Raw genomic sequence first — 16,898 nt, forward strand, 5'->3', positions numbered from 1 at the left:
TTTATACTGAATAACAGGTCCCGCCTCAGATTCATCAGAGAAACAAAACACGTTTTCTTTTCTTCTCTGTTCTTTTTTTGCTAACACAATACTGTGGCCACAGCATGATGCCTTCAAAGACTCAACGGAAACACCGCCGTCCACAACGACATGGGATGTAGAGAGTAAAATGTGTTTCCGTAGGTTTTTCTTTTCCTTTTTTACATTTTTTTATTGGGGGGATGGGAGTGAAGGGAGGCTGGGGATTATAAAGTGACACTGAGATGTGTTTAGTTGCACATGGACAAACAAATGACAAGTTAGATGGAGATATGTGACATCTGAAGAATCCGTTTTCAGACGTTCATATCAGATGGAGACATGTACAGAGCTGTACAAGGAGTAGACTTTCTCTGATAATCCTGCTGCATTAACACTTTTCGCAAAGAGGCCCTGATCCTAAACAAGATTGCATCGTACTAAACAGTCAGAATTTTTTGTCAAATGCCAGACATGGCATGGATATGAAATAGGAAATTGTATTAATGACTATTCACAACATAATGTCCAAGCTGCGCTCACGCTTTCCCACAAATGCTGCAACACAAGAGATCGGGGTCAGAATTGAGTGAGAGGGAGAGACTCTCTTTGGTGAACCTCGTGGGGTTTGATGCAAGTCCAGTTTGTAACGTCAGTTTCTGCACTGGCAGCATTTTTGCGTAGCCGTATCAGAGGGGGGAAAGGCTGGGATGGGTCATATGGCAGATTTAGGCAGATTTGTGAGGGAACAGAAAACATCGAGGAGCATTTGTTTCATGTGAGAACAGCAGGGCTCTTGGCAGTGGCTTTGGTTGCTGCAGGGTGGGAGGGTTTGGGAGTCCAGGTGGTTCATGCGGAGTCCAGAGTAGTAGTTGTTGTTTTGTTGTTGGTGGTGGTGAAGGTGGTATTGGTGGCGGCGGAGCTTTTCATATCATTTATGATCGTTTCCTCCTTCCCTCCAGGTTTCTGAAGTTGGATGGCCGGATCTTCATCTCAGCAAACTCAATTGAGTGCTCATGGCCTTTCCAGTGGAACCAGTTCACGCCCTGGAGAGGCGGCAGGCAAGATGTGCAAGTCAAAAACAGAGTGAAACAGAAGGGCAGTTTCTACCAGACTCATATTATGCACACTACCAATGAAAAGTTAGTCATTGACAACTGTTCCTTCTAAATTTAGATTTAGAAGTACATTTATTTTTATCAAAATAACACGAAAATAATCAAGATAATGAAAAACGATTAGTGGAGTCATTAATCATAAATCAGATTCATGATTTCTAATGTCTACTGTAAAATGCCTGGAGCACATATTCAGGCAGTTATTTTTGACCCAGTCAGAACCTTTGGTGACCCATTAAATGTGCAACAACTGTACTGTAGGTTGTGCTGCAATGAACTATTCATTACCTTGCTGTGACTGTTGTCTCCATATCGTCCCATCAGATTAACCCGGTGGCAGTTTTTATACCAGAAGGCTCCCTTATAGGACAGAGCGCAGTTGGTGACGGCAATGTCGTTGTCATGGTCATAGGTGGAGAACGGCCGGCCGTGGTGGTAGGTCATGGAGTCGCCTACAGAGGCCAAACAAGAGAGTCATTACATTTTTGCTGTGATTAAGTTTCCTGATTCAGAGAGACACAGCATTGTCTACACTCACTACAGATGAACACAGCCAGAGTTGTTTCTCCTAAGTCGCCACCATAACTAGGATTATGCATTTGAATTAAGAAGGGTAAGAAAACTGCAATCTGCAATCTACTGACATCCAGTGGTGAGATTTTACACATTGTACCGACGAGTCCCGACCTGACTCGTGTATCGCAAAACAGAGTGACACAAAAGCACACCAAGGCAGCATATAAACAAGGCAAATGAAGCCCATCTACCACACACAGGCTCCTGCATTGCCGCTGAAAGGCCAGTACTGGTGTCAAAGACAAAGTATCAAGAGACATTTAAATCACTGTGCATAAACTGTAGAGCACAGATACTAGCTTTACCTGCTGTACCGCTGTATCCTCCTACGTGGACTTTGTAGCGGGTCCGGGGTTCACCGACTGAGAACTTGTCATACTGAGCATAGGCTGTATCTCCCTTATCTCTCAGGTCTACTCGCAGTTCGTACTGACCGCTGGCTGTGATCTTATGCAGGTTGGACAGACCTGAGTGAAAAAGGAGACAGCTGAACAATGGCTTACAAAAGATCCTATTATCAAACTAAAAGTATCATTCTACACATTACAAATGTTTAGCATTTAAATGACTACTATCTATGGAGCTCTTAGATGAAATTTATGCCTATGTCCATCCCTTATGCAGTAGCCTACTCTGTAATCCAAGCTCATTTTATGTTAAGGGCTGGACAACTCAAACTCCCCTTTCTGTAACTGTAAAGATGTTTAACTACACATAAATGTTTATTATAAAGTAAAAAAACAGCAACTTTTCTGTCATGTAACTTGTTCATTTATTATCGAATTACTTTGGTTTACTATGTGGCAGAGATCTTTACCAGAAGAAAAAAGATGTAAAACCTATGAACGTACAATCAAAAATTACATAATTTCTGCCAGAGCGGGCCAGATTAGAGTCTTTGCCAGGCCAGTTCTGATCATTGGGCCTTATGTTTGACAACTAACTAACCAAGTAGTGTTTTGGCCCACCACATACAAGTATGCCATCAACAAGGTTGGCGACATGCAGAAATTTCATTGTAGGCTCTACATAGTTTTAACAAAAATTAGTTTTAAAACTATGTAGTTAAAACTATAACTTGTTAATTAACGTTTGCTCATTTCCTATTTTACTTTGAATGCTAGTTTTCCCTTTTTTACTTTCTGCCCTTTCCAGCCTTTGTGATTGCCTCCTCCTCCCTGATTATTTTTACTTTCCTTTAATTGCTTCCTCATGTGTTCCATCCTCACCTGTTTCCTTTTTGCCAGCTTTCCTTCTGTGTATTTAGAACCGTTTCTCTACCTTTGTCAGATCTTGCTGTTGGGACCTGAGTTACTTTCTTAGTGTGGTCCTATTACTCTGTGCTGTGGAAATTTCTGGAAATGGAAGACTTTCTGGAAGTTTAACTTTTTGGATTTTTGTATGTTTGAACCGCATTTTTGTAAATTATGTTTAACTTATGTGTGTAGCTATTTTGGACCCTGATATATGACCATGTCCTGTGTATTATGGAAAACTCTGTGGTTCTTTGTTAAAAAATTACCCAGCCAAAATTCATCATTCATGTCTCCAAAGCCGCCTGTGTAATTCTTCCAGTTGCGGAAGAACTCTAGTTTGCCACTTTGACGTCGGAGGAAAACCTGCAAAGAGAGAGAAAAACAAAGAATAGATTTAATAAAAATCTTGTTAAGGAAAGCAAATGGACAGTATAAAACTTGAAAGCAGTTCTCGAGCTGGATAAAGAGAGTGCAGTGTTGGACCTGCTTTCTATTTGAAGGCAACCAGATGACCATAGCTGTGGTTGCAAAAAGATGTCTTAATATATGAAAGTCTAGAGGTAAACGGTTTTCCCTCATGACTGCTATAACACGTCACATTGAACTAAAAAAAGTCTGTTTTGTAAGGTGAGCTGCCATTTGTTTTTGTACCCATTTTCTCCTGGTTTTATTAGTCCATTGAGATAAGCACTTTTTGTATTTGAAATTCAAATCAAATTCAAATTTTATTTGTCACGTACACAGTCATACACAGTACGATATGTAGTGAAATGCTTGGACAACTGCTCGTGACCTAAAGAAAACAAAAAAGGAAAAGGCTATGAATAAGATAGGAAATAAATATGAAAAATTAAAAAGGGTAAATTTAACTAAGAAGGAATAAAATATAAATTAAGGTTAAAAATGAAATAACTGTACAACACAAATTAGAATGAAGGGTAAATTTAACTGGGAAGGAATAAGATAAAATATATAAATTAAAGTTGAAAATAAAATAACTGTACAACAAAATACACAATATAGAACTATATAAGAATGTATGAAGAAATCTAAATATAAATAAATATATACAGAATAACAGCAGCTGTACAAGTATTAACCGGAAATGAAGAATATAGTGACCAGTGTTGTGCAAAAAAACAATGTGTGCAAAAACAATGTCCAGAAAGTCCAGTGTGTGTGTAAGAACCATATGTGTGGGTCAGTACTGTGTGGTGGTGTGATTGAGAGACCGTATCGCCTGCGGGAAGAAGCTCCTCCTCAGTCTCTCTGTGTTGGTCTTCAGGGAGCGGAATCGCTTTCCTGACCTCAGCAGAGAGAACAGTCTGTCGTTGGGATGGCTGAGGTCCTTCACGATCTTCCTGGCCTTGGTCCGGCACCGCCTGCTGTAGATTGAGTGCAGGTCAGGGAGCTCGGAGCGGATGGTGCGCTCAGCTGACCGCACAACCCTCTGTAGAGCTCGTCTGTCCTGCATGGTGCTGTTCCCGAACCAGGTTAAGATGTTTCCCGCCAGGATGCTCTCTATGGTGCACGAGTAAAAGTTCCTGAGCACCTTGGAGGGCAGTTGGAAGTCTCTCAAGCGTCTGAGGTGGTAGAGACGCTGTCGGGCCTTTTTCACCACGGTGTTGATGTGACAGGACCATGACAGGTCCTGCGTGATGTGAACTCCGAGGTATTTGAAGCTGTCCACTCTCTCCACTGGGCACTCGTTGATGACGGGGGTCTGGTAGTTCCTCTCCTGCTTAGTGCTGAAGTCCACTATCAGCTCCTTTGTCTTACTGACGTTTAGAAGGAGGTTGTTCCTCTGGCACCAGTTCTCCAGATTCCTAATCTCCTTCAGGTAGGCCGTCTCGTTGTTATCAGAGATCAGGCCCACCACGACGGTGTCGTCAGCAAACTTGATGATGGTGGTGGAGCTGGTAGTGGCCACACAGTCATATGTGTACAAAGAGTACAGCAGGGGGCTCAGAACACACCCCTGGGGGGCTCCAGTGCTGAGAGTGGTGGAGGCTGAGACATGTCCGCCCATCCTTACTGCCTGTGGTCTGCCAGTTAGGAAGTTGGAGATCCACTGACACATAGATGAGCTGAGTCCCAGATGCTCCAGCTTGGTGGTGAGTGTGGAGGGAATTATGGTGTTAAATGCAGAGCTGTAGTCTATGAAGAGCATTTTAACATAATTCCCCCTTCTAGTGTCCAAGTGAGTGAGTGATGTGTGGAGGAGATGAGAGATGGCATCGTCTGTGGAACGATTTGGACGGTAAGCGAACTGTAGTGGGTCCAGTGTGTCTGGTAGTGAAGAAATGATGAAGTCTCTGACCAGGCGTTCAAAGCACTTCATCACTACTGAGGTGAGGGCTACAGGGCGATAGTCATTGAGAGAAGCAGGGTGGGGTTTCTTCGGGACAGGAACAATGATGGACTCTTTGAAGCATGTGGGGATCACCGACTGAGATAAAGAGATGTTGAATATCTCAGTGAACACAGGAGCTAGCTGGTATGCGCAGTCTCTTAGGATACGACCTGGGATGCCGTCTGGTCCTGCTGCTTTCCTGGTGTTCACTCTTTTGAAGGCTCTCCTTACTTCATGCTCGGAGATGACGAGCACGTTTCCGGTGCTGGCAGTATCTTCCTGTCTGCAGCCGTTAGCGCCGCCAACACTAGCATTGTTGGAGACCTTAGCTGCAGCCTCGAAGCGAGCATAGAAAGTGTTCAGCTCGTCTGCCAGAGTCACGGCCGCGTTCGTCATACCGGTTGTTGGTGCTTTATAGTCCGTTATTGTCCTTAGTCCCCGCCACAGGCTCCTAGAGTCACTCTGTTGTGACTCTAGTTTCCTCCCGTAGCGCTGCTTCGCCTCTTTCACCGCCCTCCGCACGTTATATGACGCGGCTTTGTACGGGTCCATGTCCCCCGTTGTGAGTCCCGTGTTGTAGGCAGCGGTGCGGGATCTCAGAGCGTTGCGGATGGTTTTATCCACCCACGGCTTCTGGTTGGGAAACGTTGTGATAGTCTTTGTCTCCACGGTATCATCCGCTAGTTTCCCGATGAATCCCACAACCGCTTCCGTAAACACGTTGACGTCATCGTCGGAGCTGTTTCTGAACATGCCCCAGTCTGCGTCATCGAGTGCGTCCTGTAACGCGGCCACCGATTGATCCGTCCAGCGCGCGACCTTCCTCTGAACCGGAACTTCCTGTTTCAGCCTTTGTTTATATTTTGGCATGAGGAAGATGGCGGCGTGATCAGATTTGCCAAACGGAGGGCGGGATTGTGCCTTGTAGCCGTCCTTGACCGTAGTGTAGCAGTGGTCCAGTGTCCTTTCACCCCTGGTGGGGCAGGTGATGTGTTGATAAAAGTTCGGCGCTGCGCGTTTGAGGTTGGCGCTATTAAAGTCCCCCGTTGTGTCTGGTGCTGTGTGAGTGCCTCATGCAGCTCGCATAAGGCGGTGACCGTGTCCGCTTGTGGTGGAATATAAACGGCACTTACAATGACCGATGTAAATTCCCGAGGTAGATAAAAAGGTAGATAATTTTGGTGTGCTTCTCTTGGGCAGGTCATCTGAGCTTGTTTTGTGGATAGTTCTGTTTGTTTATGTGCTTGGTCTTAGCTCACCTTCATGATATTTTTATACTCAGACATAACAGTTTTTTGTCAGCCAAAGAAAGAGGTCTGCACTTAGTTGTTTTCTGTGGTCTTTCGGGTCTTTTAGTGCTGCTGAGCTGGCCGGTGCAGTACTTCTTTTAAAAATGTAACACATTTTTGATTTGGCCATTCCTACATTCTGCTGTCTCTCAGATAGGTTTATTTTGTTTTTTCAGCATAGCGCTGGCCTTGTTCACTTGCACTGACACTTGTCAGTCTTTGAGCATTCCAGTGAACAGCTACCAAATGCAAGTTCAGCACTTGGAATAAACTCCGGGTCTATTATCTGCTAATCTGTCATGGAATATTGAGGGAGCAGGTCTCAGTTGGCCATGAAACTGTTTTTCCAACCTCTATGGAGGTTTTCTCCTGTTAAAACCAAGTTTTTCCTTCCCACTTTTGCCAAATGCTTGCTCATAGGGAGTCATCTGACTGTTGGGATTTTCTCTGTAACATTGTAGGGACTTTACCTTATAATATAAAACACATCAAGATGACTGTTGTTGTGATTTGGCACAATACCAATAAAATGGAATTGATTTGAACTGAAAATTTCTGAATACAAAGTATGGAATGATGATTAATGATGATCAAATATGTGCCAGATCTTGAAAACGAAAGAGTGGTTGCACATTATCAACAAGTATGTCAGCCCGTGACTTACGATCCATCCGCCTCCATCAGTGCTCATGTCACAGTAGACTTGCAGGGGTTGGTTCTCATCTCCACCCAGGTAGATGGTGTGCATGCCTGATGAGGTGTCTCCATTCAGTAGGGCCTGGGAGCAATCCCTGGGGTGTCGGTACAACACGCCAGCTACACAGACACACACACAAAATAATGATTAAGGGGAAAAGATGCTATATAAATAAATAGGATTTTTCCATTCCAGAATTTCCTGTTTGCAAAGCCAGGATGCTGCAGAGAGGTTCTTTATACTCTTGTGTTTTCTTGAATTTAACATTTTCAGCCAGCAGCCTCAGTTCAGCAAGTAGTCTTGCTTCACAGTTCATCTAGTTTCAACCTCATTTAAAAACTACACTGTAAAAAAAAAGTAATATAAAAGTATTTTACTGTGTATTTTACAGTTTTGTACTGTTTTTCTGGAATATCATTAAATTTACATAAATAGACTGTGATTTTTAATTTAAAATGTAAATTAACATAAAATCTGTCAGTCTGCCCCAGGGCAGCTGTGGCTACAACTGTAGCTTGCCTCCACCAGTGCGTGAATGTGAGAGTGACTGAATAGTGGAATTGTAAAGCGCTTTGAGGGTCTCAAAAAGCGCTATATAAATGCAATCCATTATTATTATTTAAACCAACTGTTAACTGTATATTTCTGTACATCCATCCATCCATCCATTCGCTTCCGCTTATCCTTTTCAGGGTCGCAGGGGGCGCTGGAGCCTATCCCAGCTGTCATAGGGCGAGAGGCGGGGTACACCCTGGACAGGTCGCCAGTCTGTCGCAGGGCCAACACACAGGGACAGACAACCATTCACACTCACATTCACTCGCACATTCACACCTAGTGACAATTTAGATTAATCAATTAACCTATCCCCACAAGCTGCATGTCTTTGGACGGTGGGAGGAAGCCGGAGTACCCGGAGAGAACCCACGCAACACAGGGAGAACATGCAAACTCCACACAGAAAGACCCCGGCCTGATGGAGGAATTGAACTCAGGACCTTCTTGCTGTGCGGCAACAGTGCTAACCACCGTGCCACCGTGCTGCCCTTATTTCTGTACATATAAGTATTATTATTCATATTACCGCATTCATTGATCTTGTTTATAGGTAATTTCATTGTTTAATCACTTTAAAATGTTCCTAATTTAATGTTTAAAAGCACTTGAAAAAGGCAAAATCCCATGTAAAATTAGGGTAACAAACTGTATTGTCATTAATGAAAATAACCGTATTTTTATGAGAAAGTTATTTTCTGTTATTTTCTGGTATTATTTTGGCGCCCCAGCTGCCAGAATATTACTGGGGTTTTTTTGGAATTTTTTTTTACAGTGTAACACTAACCATCTTATTTTTTTTATTGTTTCCTGAATAATGTGTGGAAATCATACAAATTGTGAAAACATTCACATTTAATCAACCATCAGATTACAGAACTGAAAAATTGCGTTTGGGTTTTCACACTGAGCCAGTCGATGTCATTACAAACACTGCTGCTGTAACTTCAGACAGGTTAGCATTGCTCAATGGCTTATATTTAAACCATGTGACCACACGGTTTAAATAATCTGTCAGTAGGAAATCCGTAAAACTGATGAAGATGATGACCTCTGGCTGTGTGAAATGAAGAGTTCAGAAACAGATTGTAATTCCTTTAAGTCATCCTTTGGACCATGTTTGACCCTTTCCTGGAATTTATTTTTAAACACAGGCCATATAATTGACAGCCCTGATTTAGCAGCTTAATTCAGTATCTCTAAAACTGAATGTAAAAAGGCTATATATTCTATTTGTCCTTGCATTACTGATAACACTATAAATAGACATCACAGTGACTTGAAACCTTTCTAGTGTGTGCAGGAGTCTACTCACTGGTGGTGAAGATAGTAGTGATCACTCTGCTTCTCTTTGGTCCAGCGAGGGCCTGCAGGCTGACTGTATATTCGGTGGATGCTTTGAGCTGAGCCATGTTGTATGACACTGCAGTCGGACTCAGCACCACCTCCTGAAGGATGAAACAAACATTCCTGAACATGTTCCACATACTCAACATACAGTTGGATCGGCATTGGCCTTCGGAGAGCAGTATAAGTTGTGTACTGACCCGGATGGTGCGGTCTGCAGATTCAAAGCTGAGCATGTAGCCGGTGATGTCAGCACGAGGAGGCTTCCACGTCAGCATGGCGTTCTCTGTCTGGATGTTACTGGCTGCCAAGTCCTGGGGGGCATCCACATCTGAAGGAATCCAAACTTTGTTTACATTTGTTTACAGATTTCTACATAACTTCACAACAGTCATGAAGCCTTATTTGTAGTGCCTGCAAGCTAGAGCACAGCAGCACTAGTCGGTTCTTATGATGTTGCTCTCTCAGATTTTGACATACATACAGTTACAGTTATAATGAAGAAATCTGACAGACTGCTTGATTTCTACTAGCTTTTCCCATTTGTATTAGTTTAACTAATCATTTAAAACACCAGGGAAACAACACCTGTGATAAACTCTGTTGTAGTGGCTGCACTCTTGGCCAAGTCCCGCACAGCATAGACCTTCACAGTGTAGTGTGTGGCTGGTGCCAGAGAGTTCATCTCAAACTCCACCACGTTTCCTGACACACGTTCCATGACTGGAGCCACTGAGAAACACAAAGTACAGAAACCAAATCAAACTTGAAGGACAAACACCAGCAGAGGAAGTATTCAGCCTTTATCTGTCAACTTGAACATTAACATCATGATGAATAAATACTCCACTGAATTCACTTTAGTTCACTTAAAGTTGTTATGTACACTCTTTAAATGTACTTTAATGATATCTGTCTGAACCAAGACACAAGAACCAAACCTTCACAGTAAATCTCAAAATATTCATGCTTATAATTATGAGCGTTACAGAAATAGAATACTTGCATACAACATCTTTAAACTGGTTTCTTTTTATAAAGTCATTACTACTAGAAATAATAATAAGGCAGCAAACTTTCTTATGACTTATGTGTCACATGTTACTTTTTTAATATGCCAACTCAGTATTGGTACATTGATCATGTTGCTTTAGTATGAAAATTTGAACTGTCTTTTGTTTGAACATTTCTTTTGTTCTTGTCTGTGCTAAGTTGTACACACATAAGTACTTACCTAAATCTGCACTATAGGTGATGACATAGCCGTCCACTGTAGCGATGGCGGGCTGCCAGAGCAGCAGAGCCTCACTGTCCGTGATGTTGACTGCGTTCAGACCACGTGGTTTATCCAGAGCTGTAACACACAGTCACACACATACCATCTAAATTAAGAGTGTGAGCTGACTAAATTGGCAAACAAAACCAGTTAGAGAAAACTACACTAACATATATTATTAGTTATTTATTCACCTTTCAGTCACTTTAATTTTAAAACTGTGTAATTTTAAAACTGTATATACTGTATATTCTGTGTATTTATTATTTCACTCTTATTGCCTGTTCTTATTGTCCTTATCTTCAACGTTATGCTGCTCTGTTGTTTGTTTGTTAATTGCCCCTTGGGGATAAATAAAGTCTTCTGATTCTGATATATCTACAATCTTAGTAGATTGTAGATATATAGATATATGTTAGATATATACATTAGTGTAATAGTAGCCAAAAGCAACTCATTTGTTAACTAAGTTTGTTAGTATTCTAGTTCATCATGATACAAAGTCCTAATTAGAGGACTTTGTATCCTGTTAATTACATTCTCTCTCCATTATATTTTAAGTGTTTTATGAAACAGAAAAAATATATATATTTTGGATGAGTCTGACCAACTGAACAGATTAATTATAGGAAACTTGTACTCGCTCTTAGCAAAATGAGAGTAAAACTCCAGGAGACAGCTTTTGTCACTGCATGTGTTGAGATGTTTCTGGATGTGTGCTCCTATTTAATAGCTTTTAATAGCACTATAGGTAATGACATACATGTATCTGATCACATAATGTGCTCTTAATAGCTTGCCAGTTGTTGTGGTACTACACTAGCATTAGTGGTATTACACAAAGGTACAGTTACACCTAAGTTATTTTTTACTTGCTATCGCTTCAACACAATACATGGTTTAGACATAGGATCATCACAATTGTTTCTTCACATTCCATTTAATGCTTTGGATAATTTCAGAAGGCTTGAACCTTTTACACACAAGAATCTACATATAGTTTCTTTAAAGCAAACAGTGGCTTAATTAGCGTAGCTTTGGCTTAGGCTAAAATTAACCTTAACTAGCCAGAGTTTTTAACTGTCTCTCTTTGTCTTAACACTGCAAATTTGTAAGGTACAAAGCCACACTACAACATCATATCATAGTTATAATATAGTGTCTAATACTGTTGTGGCCAACAAATCTGTTCTTCGCATTACGAATGTGTGTGTGTGTGTATTTTACCTGTGGTGACGCTGTCAGATCCAGGTTCACTCTCCCTCTGCCCCTTGATAGCAATCACAGTGACCTTGTAAGTGACTCCGGGTGTCAGGTTAGGCAGCACAATCTGAGATGAAGAACCATCCACTGACAGTGTCTTGGCGTTACCTGGGAATTTTGATAACTTACATCATTTTCAATGAATGAACAAACACTTAGCTGAAGTAGTGAAGTACTTGTTTTTCATCGGAGAAGAATCTTCATTCATCCCTTCTTGTTCTTAGTCATGCGGATTTCCCCACTGATGAATGATTTAACCCCTTCTGTCATACCCATAATCCATACACATGCAGTTGGCCATCAGTTAACGTGTTACTTTTCCAAGTCATTTAGCAGCTCTGTCTCTATATTGCATTTCACCATCACTTCAAGTCTAACAAGTAAACATTTGCCAGATAACACTCTTATTAGTTTGCAGATAATTTTCTTTCTTTTCATTGCTGGACTTTCCACCTGTCTGGGCTGTACACTTCCTCTTCCACAGCATGTCTGTTATCCTGTCTCCCTTCTCTCTCCAACCAGTCGCAGCAGATGGCCTCGCCCCTCCCTGAGCCTGGTTCTGCTGGAGGTTTCTTCCTTTTAAAAGGGAGTTTTTCCTTCCCACTGTCGCCAAAGTGCTTGCTCATGGGGGGGGGGGGGGGGGGGGGGGGGGGGGGTCATGTGATTATTGGGTTTTTCTCTGTATGTAATATTGTAGGGTCTATCTTACAATATAAAGTGCCTTGTGATTTGGTGCTGTATAAATAAAACTGAATTGAACTGACATTAAGTTAAGCAGATAAAATACTAGTAGGTGGATGGATTTTATATTTGATTTTATTTTTATTAAACCTTGCCTATATGTCTATATGTCTTTGTATTTTCCTACTATTTATTCTACCTTGTTAAAGTTAGTGATGAACAAAAGCCCTTTTTTACAGATACAGTTTTTTGTGGGAATTTTTCTAGGTGCTGAAAATATTTGAGTCTTGATCACTTATTCAGTTTTGAATTGTACATGCATCGTGATGTAACTAATTTGTTAATAATTTATTCTTTGTCACAAAATATACAGGACTCTATTGTGATAGGATGGTCAATTTTCTTGATTTTCAGTAGACACACTTATCAGTAGCCAACAGAGGGCAGCATCTGTCTATGTCTGGACAAAAGAGTTACAACATAAACTGATGAATGGACGAGCAATTTAAAAGCAGTGAGAATGTCCATGCTGGTTATAGTCATCCAAATCTAGGCTTGTTTCATACTGCTGTGCCAGATATTAAAATCTGTTTTTCCTAATGCAATCATGGATGCAGTTGATGGTTAGAGATCTCCTGTGTGCGACTTTTGGAGGATCTTAAGAACAGCATGTCTAAATGTTCCCTGTCCCACCGCACTCATAAAAATACTGACCTCCATAGACAGGTACGTAAGTGACCCGGTAGCTGTCCACTCGAGCTCTTGGGGTCACCCAGTGAACAGTTGCAGACGTGTCAGTGACATCGGAGAAGCGAATGCCCTTGGGTGAACCCAGGTCTGGCAAAGGGAAGACAGAAACAGCAGATGGGGACAAAGACAAAAACAGAAGCATCAGTCAGTATGTGTACTGCCTTTTTTATAATTCTAAGAAAGCACTGTATAGAAGCAAATATCAATCAGTGAACAGTTTTGACATGTTCTAGTGAGGATTTCCTCCAACAGAGTGAAGAAACAGACACGAAAAAACACACAGACACTGTAGCAGGGCAGATCCACCACTGAAAGGCACTCATTTTAGAGCAGAGCGAAAGCAGGAAAGCATAAAAGAGAGTGAAGTCCAGAGACAAAGGGGGCCTGCGGAGGCCCGGGCTCACACAGACAGAACTGTTCCCAGTTAAAAGTGAGCTGCGGTATCTTGCGTGACAGACCTGAAGAGATTAACTTGCTCGCATTTCATGGTAACACAAAAGTGAAGCATGCGCCACGCAACCCAAGACTAAATCCTTTACCTCAGGGGGGATGATGGAGGACACAGGCAGCAGTTTTATATGACATGGACAACCACCACCTTCTTTACATAGAGACAACGGCACATGAGGTCAAGATATCAAAGACAACCTTTGGCAGGGGCATTCAGACAAGAATTAATAAAAGACCACATCAACACAACGAAAAAAGAGTAAAGCGCTAAGTACGTGTCCTGAGTGCGGCTCGACTGAAAATATGCAGTTTGAATGGCCTTCTCTGATACTTCAGATTGATGTACTTATGTGCACACATGCACACTTCTTTATACCGGATCATTTACTAACAGGCCTTAATACCACTTTGGGAATAGTGAAATCTCCTTTACCCTCTTAACATTCAGAGTAGGGTTAGGATTAGGTTCAAATCTACACCTCTACACGAATGTCTCATCTATATGGCATATACAAGTGATTTTGGATTTTTGACTTGCTTTTTAAGCTTGTGACTCAAATGTGAAGCAAATCTAACCCTATCCTTAGTGGTTAACTGGTGTACTGGTGGATGCCATGAGGTTAAAACTACAATAATACTATAATTTAATGCATCCTAAGTGTTACTGCTTCATCTCAACCATAGCAAGTACTTTTAATATTGGGCTGATCTCAGTAAAACCCACGTGAAAGTCAGATTCTTATCCAGCATCAGCCTTGAAAACAGCACTGCCTAATCTACCTGGTTGTTCATCTGCATCTCAGGAGTACTGTCAGACATAAAAGAACCCAAATGTCTGTTGGAAAAATACTGTAATGCTTTGGTACCAGGTTAGTAGACAAAAAGATGTACTTTATAAAGGACGAAAGTTAGAGCACAGCTACTACTCATGCTGTTACCACCAAAGACAGGATATGACACCATTCCACATTGACTACGCGGACAAGACGTATCCAGAGTTCCAGTTCACAGCTTGGGCCTCTCGTTCCATCTTTTCACTGTGTACCTGTTTTTAACACCTCCAAGAGAGACTTGGAGCGTCTTCCCAAAATGAGGCCAAAGATTTCAGCTTTGTACTCGGTATCCTCATTGAGATCTGTCATCACCGCACTTCTCTCCTCACCACCTAGCACCAGCTCTCTTGGTTGGTCTAAGCCTTTGGCCTGGCTGACCATTATGACAAAGGTGTCAAAGGAGTCCTCTTCGGCCATCCAGGACAGCTGAAAGCTGTCTGTGGTGACGTCGGAGACTAGGAGAGACTGCACCTCCGGTTCGTACTCTGAGTGACAGGGGTGATAGTCAGTTTGGCTCTCTGTGGAGTACTTTAAGATTTGAAGAAGATGGCAAACAAAAAAGGCGTATAACATGTTGACTTTGCAGAGTGGAAAGAGAAGAGTTTTAGTACAACAACATGAAAGAAACAAAATTCAAAGTGGAGTCTTTAGGGCTTATGTGACTGATCTGTTACATTTAATGGCAGTATTAATAAAATCAAGAAAAAACTGAGTCAAAACTGTGATCAGGAATAATTTATCAAGTCTGAGAAAAGTATAGATTACATATAGCTTTTATGGCCTTTAAAATACTGCATTTCCTCAGATGCGGAATTGAGGCTAACTCCAAAATGAAGTAAATCTTAATCAGTGTAATTTTCATCATAGAGAGATGAGATCCAATCAGAACAAAATAAATTGTGTAGAAAGCCACGAATTATATAATCTGAAGTAATCTCCTTGTACAGTAATGTTCGATGTACCTCTATAATCCTTCTCTGCACACTGGTACAACTCTTCAATTTTTCTGGAAAGGGTACAAGTTCCTGTTCCTCATGAAAATGTGACAAAATATCAACACTTGGGAGGAACAGAAAATTAAACATAAGGGCACATTTTACATTTGATGTAAGGAAATCCTATGATATTTAGCTGACTAAAACTAAAAGAATTCAGATGGCGAAAACCAAATCAAAATTTGCTGTCAAAATTAAAAATGATCTCAATAAATGTTGAAAAGTCCAACTTTACAGCAAAAATAAAAATCTCTATAGCCTAGTAAAAGCAACAATTTTGGTCCCATTTCAGATTTATGTTTCCAATACTATGAATTTCGAAGCAAAGGAAATAACTCAAAATAGCAGTGAAATCCTGAAAGTAGATTGAGTTGCAGATGTGCATACAGATGGGGTTGTGTGAATGTGAACTTGTAAAAGCCAAGTCAAGCAGTCATTAGCAGCTTCTAATAATGACAGTGATAGGAAGAAAGGCTGAGACACAGCAGGAGTCTACAGCTGTGGGAGAAAAAGCTCTGTTTCTCCTGAGGATGTGTTCGCTGCTGCTAATTAGTCAGAGAAACTTCCGGTAGCCATGCAGATGGATACACGGACTGGACAGAGCTTTTAAAGCAGCCTGGATAGAAGTAGATATAAGTGGGCTCAAGAAAGGCTCAGTGAAGCCCAGCGCCACTGCTCATTAAAACACAACACCAAATGTGAGGGTCTCAGGGGTCATTGAACTAGCCTGAAACCCCCTTTTTTTAATGTGAGGGAAAAACCATGAGACATTTGTTGTGAGAAAAAGCGGTGGAAATGAGAAGCAGAGCACACAAATCCCAGGGAGCTGTCACTCTTCATTAGCCGCCAGCCGGCTTCAGCTGGTCAGCGGAAGAGAGAAGAGAGCTACATCCATCAGCTAACATGTGTTAGCTTGCTACTGATTTCCCCCTCTCACAACCGCCTCCACCTTCTCTACACTTCCACCCCCTCTCAAGACCTGAGGGAACAAAAAGGAGCCTGTTAGTGGATGAGGTACACACCGGCGCCAGCTAACCTGCTAAGGGGGTCTGCAAGCTGAACCCCAGGGCTGGTCCCAGTCTCGCCTGATAATAGCTTGTACGGATACGATTCTGAACTGAGCTTTCTCTGGGTGCTCTCAGTGGTTCCAGTCATTCATTGTATAAAACACCCTCTCTGTTAATCAAAGTTTCCTCACTCCATCCTCAGCGACAACTTTATTTTTCCTGCAGTGTCCTTCTTCAGCAGACCGACGACGGCCACCGTGCATAACATAATTAGTCAGCGCTTGTATTCACAAGTCGGAATGTTTTATGGATTAAGTGATGCTAATGAAAAATGTTAAGATGGTTTTGCCACACCATTAGCATGCAGACAATGGGCCGTGTTGAGCGCATGCCATATTCTGCGTGGCCCCAGAAGCCCCTGGCACCCCAGCACC

General features: G+C 41.8%; 1 protein-coding gene across 4 annotated transcripts in view; it reads right to left on the bottom strand.

The window, feature by feature from the left end:
• Positions 1-801: 801 nt before the first annotated feature.
• The window catches only part of tncb (tenascin Cb), a 59,296-nt gene continuing 43,199 nt past the window's right edge, over positions 802-16,898 (bottom strand). For 2 of the 4 annotated variants that reach the window (XM_085424931.1, XM_085424932.1), the window contains exons 12-23: positions 14,675-14,947; positions 13,144-13,266; positions 11,713-11,856; positions 10,444-10,563; positions 9,798-9,941; positions 9,410-9,540; positions 9,178-9,310; positions 7,275-7,426; positions 3,235-3,331; positions 2,018-2,179; positions 1,425-1,588; positions 802-1,064 (exon numbers count right to left, since the gene is read on the bottom strand). In XM_085424931.1, the coding sequence (XP_085281057.1) occupies positions 954-1,064; positions 1,425-1,588; positions 2,018-2,179; positions 3,235-3,331; positions 7,275-7,426; positions 9,178-9,310; positions 9,410-9,540; positions 9,798-9,941; positions 10,444-10,563; positions 11,713-11,856; positions 13,144-13,266; positions 14,675-14,947 (1,754 nt within the window). In that variant the 3' untranslated portion in view covers positions 802-953. The remainder of the gene's footprint in view (positions 1,065-1,424; positions 1,589-2,017; positions 2,180-3,234; positions 3,332-7,274; positions 7,427-9,177; positions 9,311-9,409; positions 9,541-9,797; positions 9,942-10,443; positions 10,564-11,712; positions 11,857-13,143; positions 13,267-14,674; positions 14,948-16,898) is intronic. The other 2 variants (XM_085424934.1, XM_085424933.1) reach the window with 1 other exon arrangement.

Source organism: Rhamphochromis longiceps, linkage group LG12 (genome assembly GCF_057381845.1).
Source record: "Rhamphochromis longiceps isolate RC_006_pf linkage group LG12, R_longiceps_female_GT1.1, whole genome shotgun sequence".
Taxonomy (NCBI): domain Eukaryota; kingdom Metazoa; phylum Chordata; class Actinopteri; order Cichliformes; family Cichlidae; genus Rhamphochromis; species Rhamphochromis longiceps.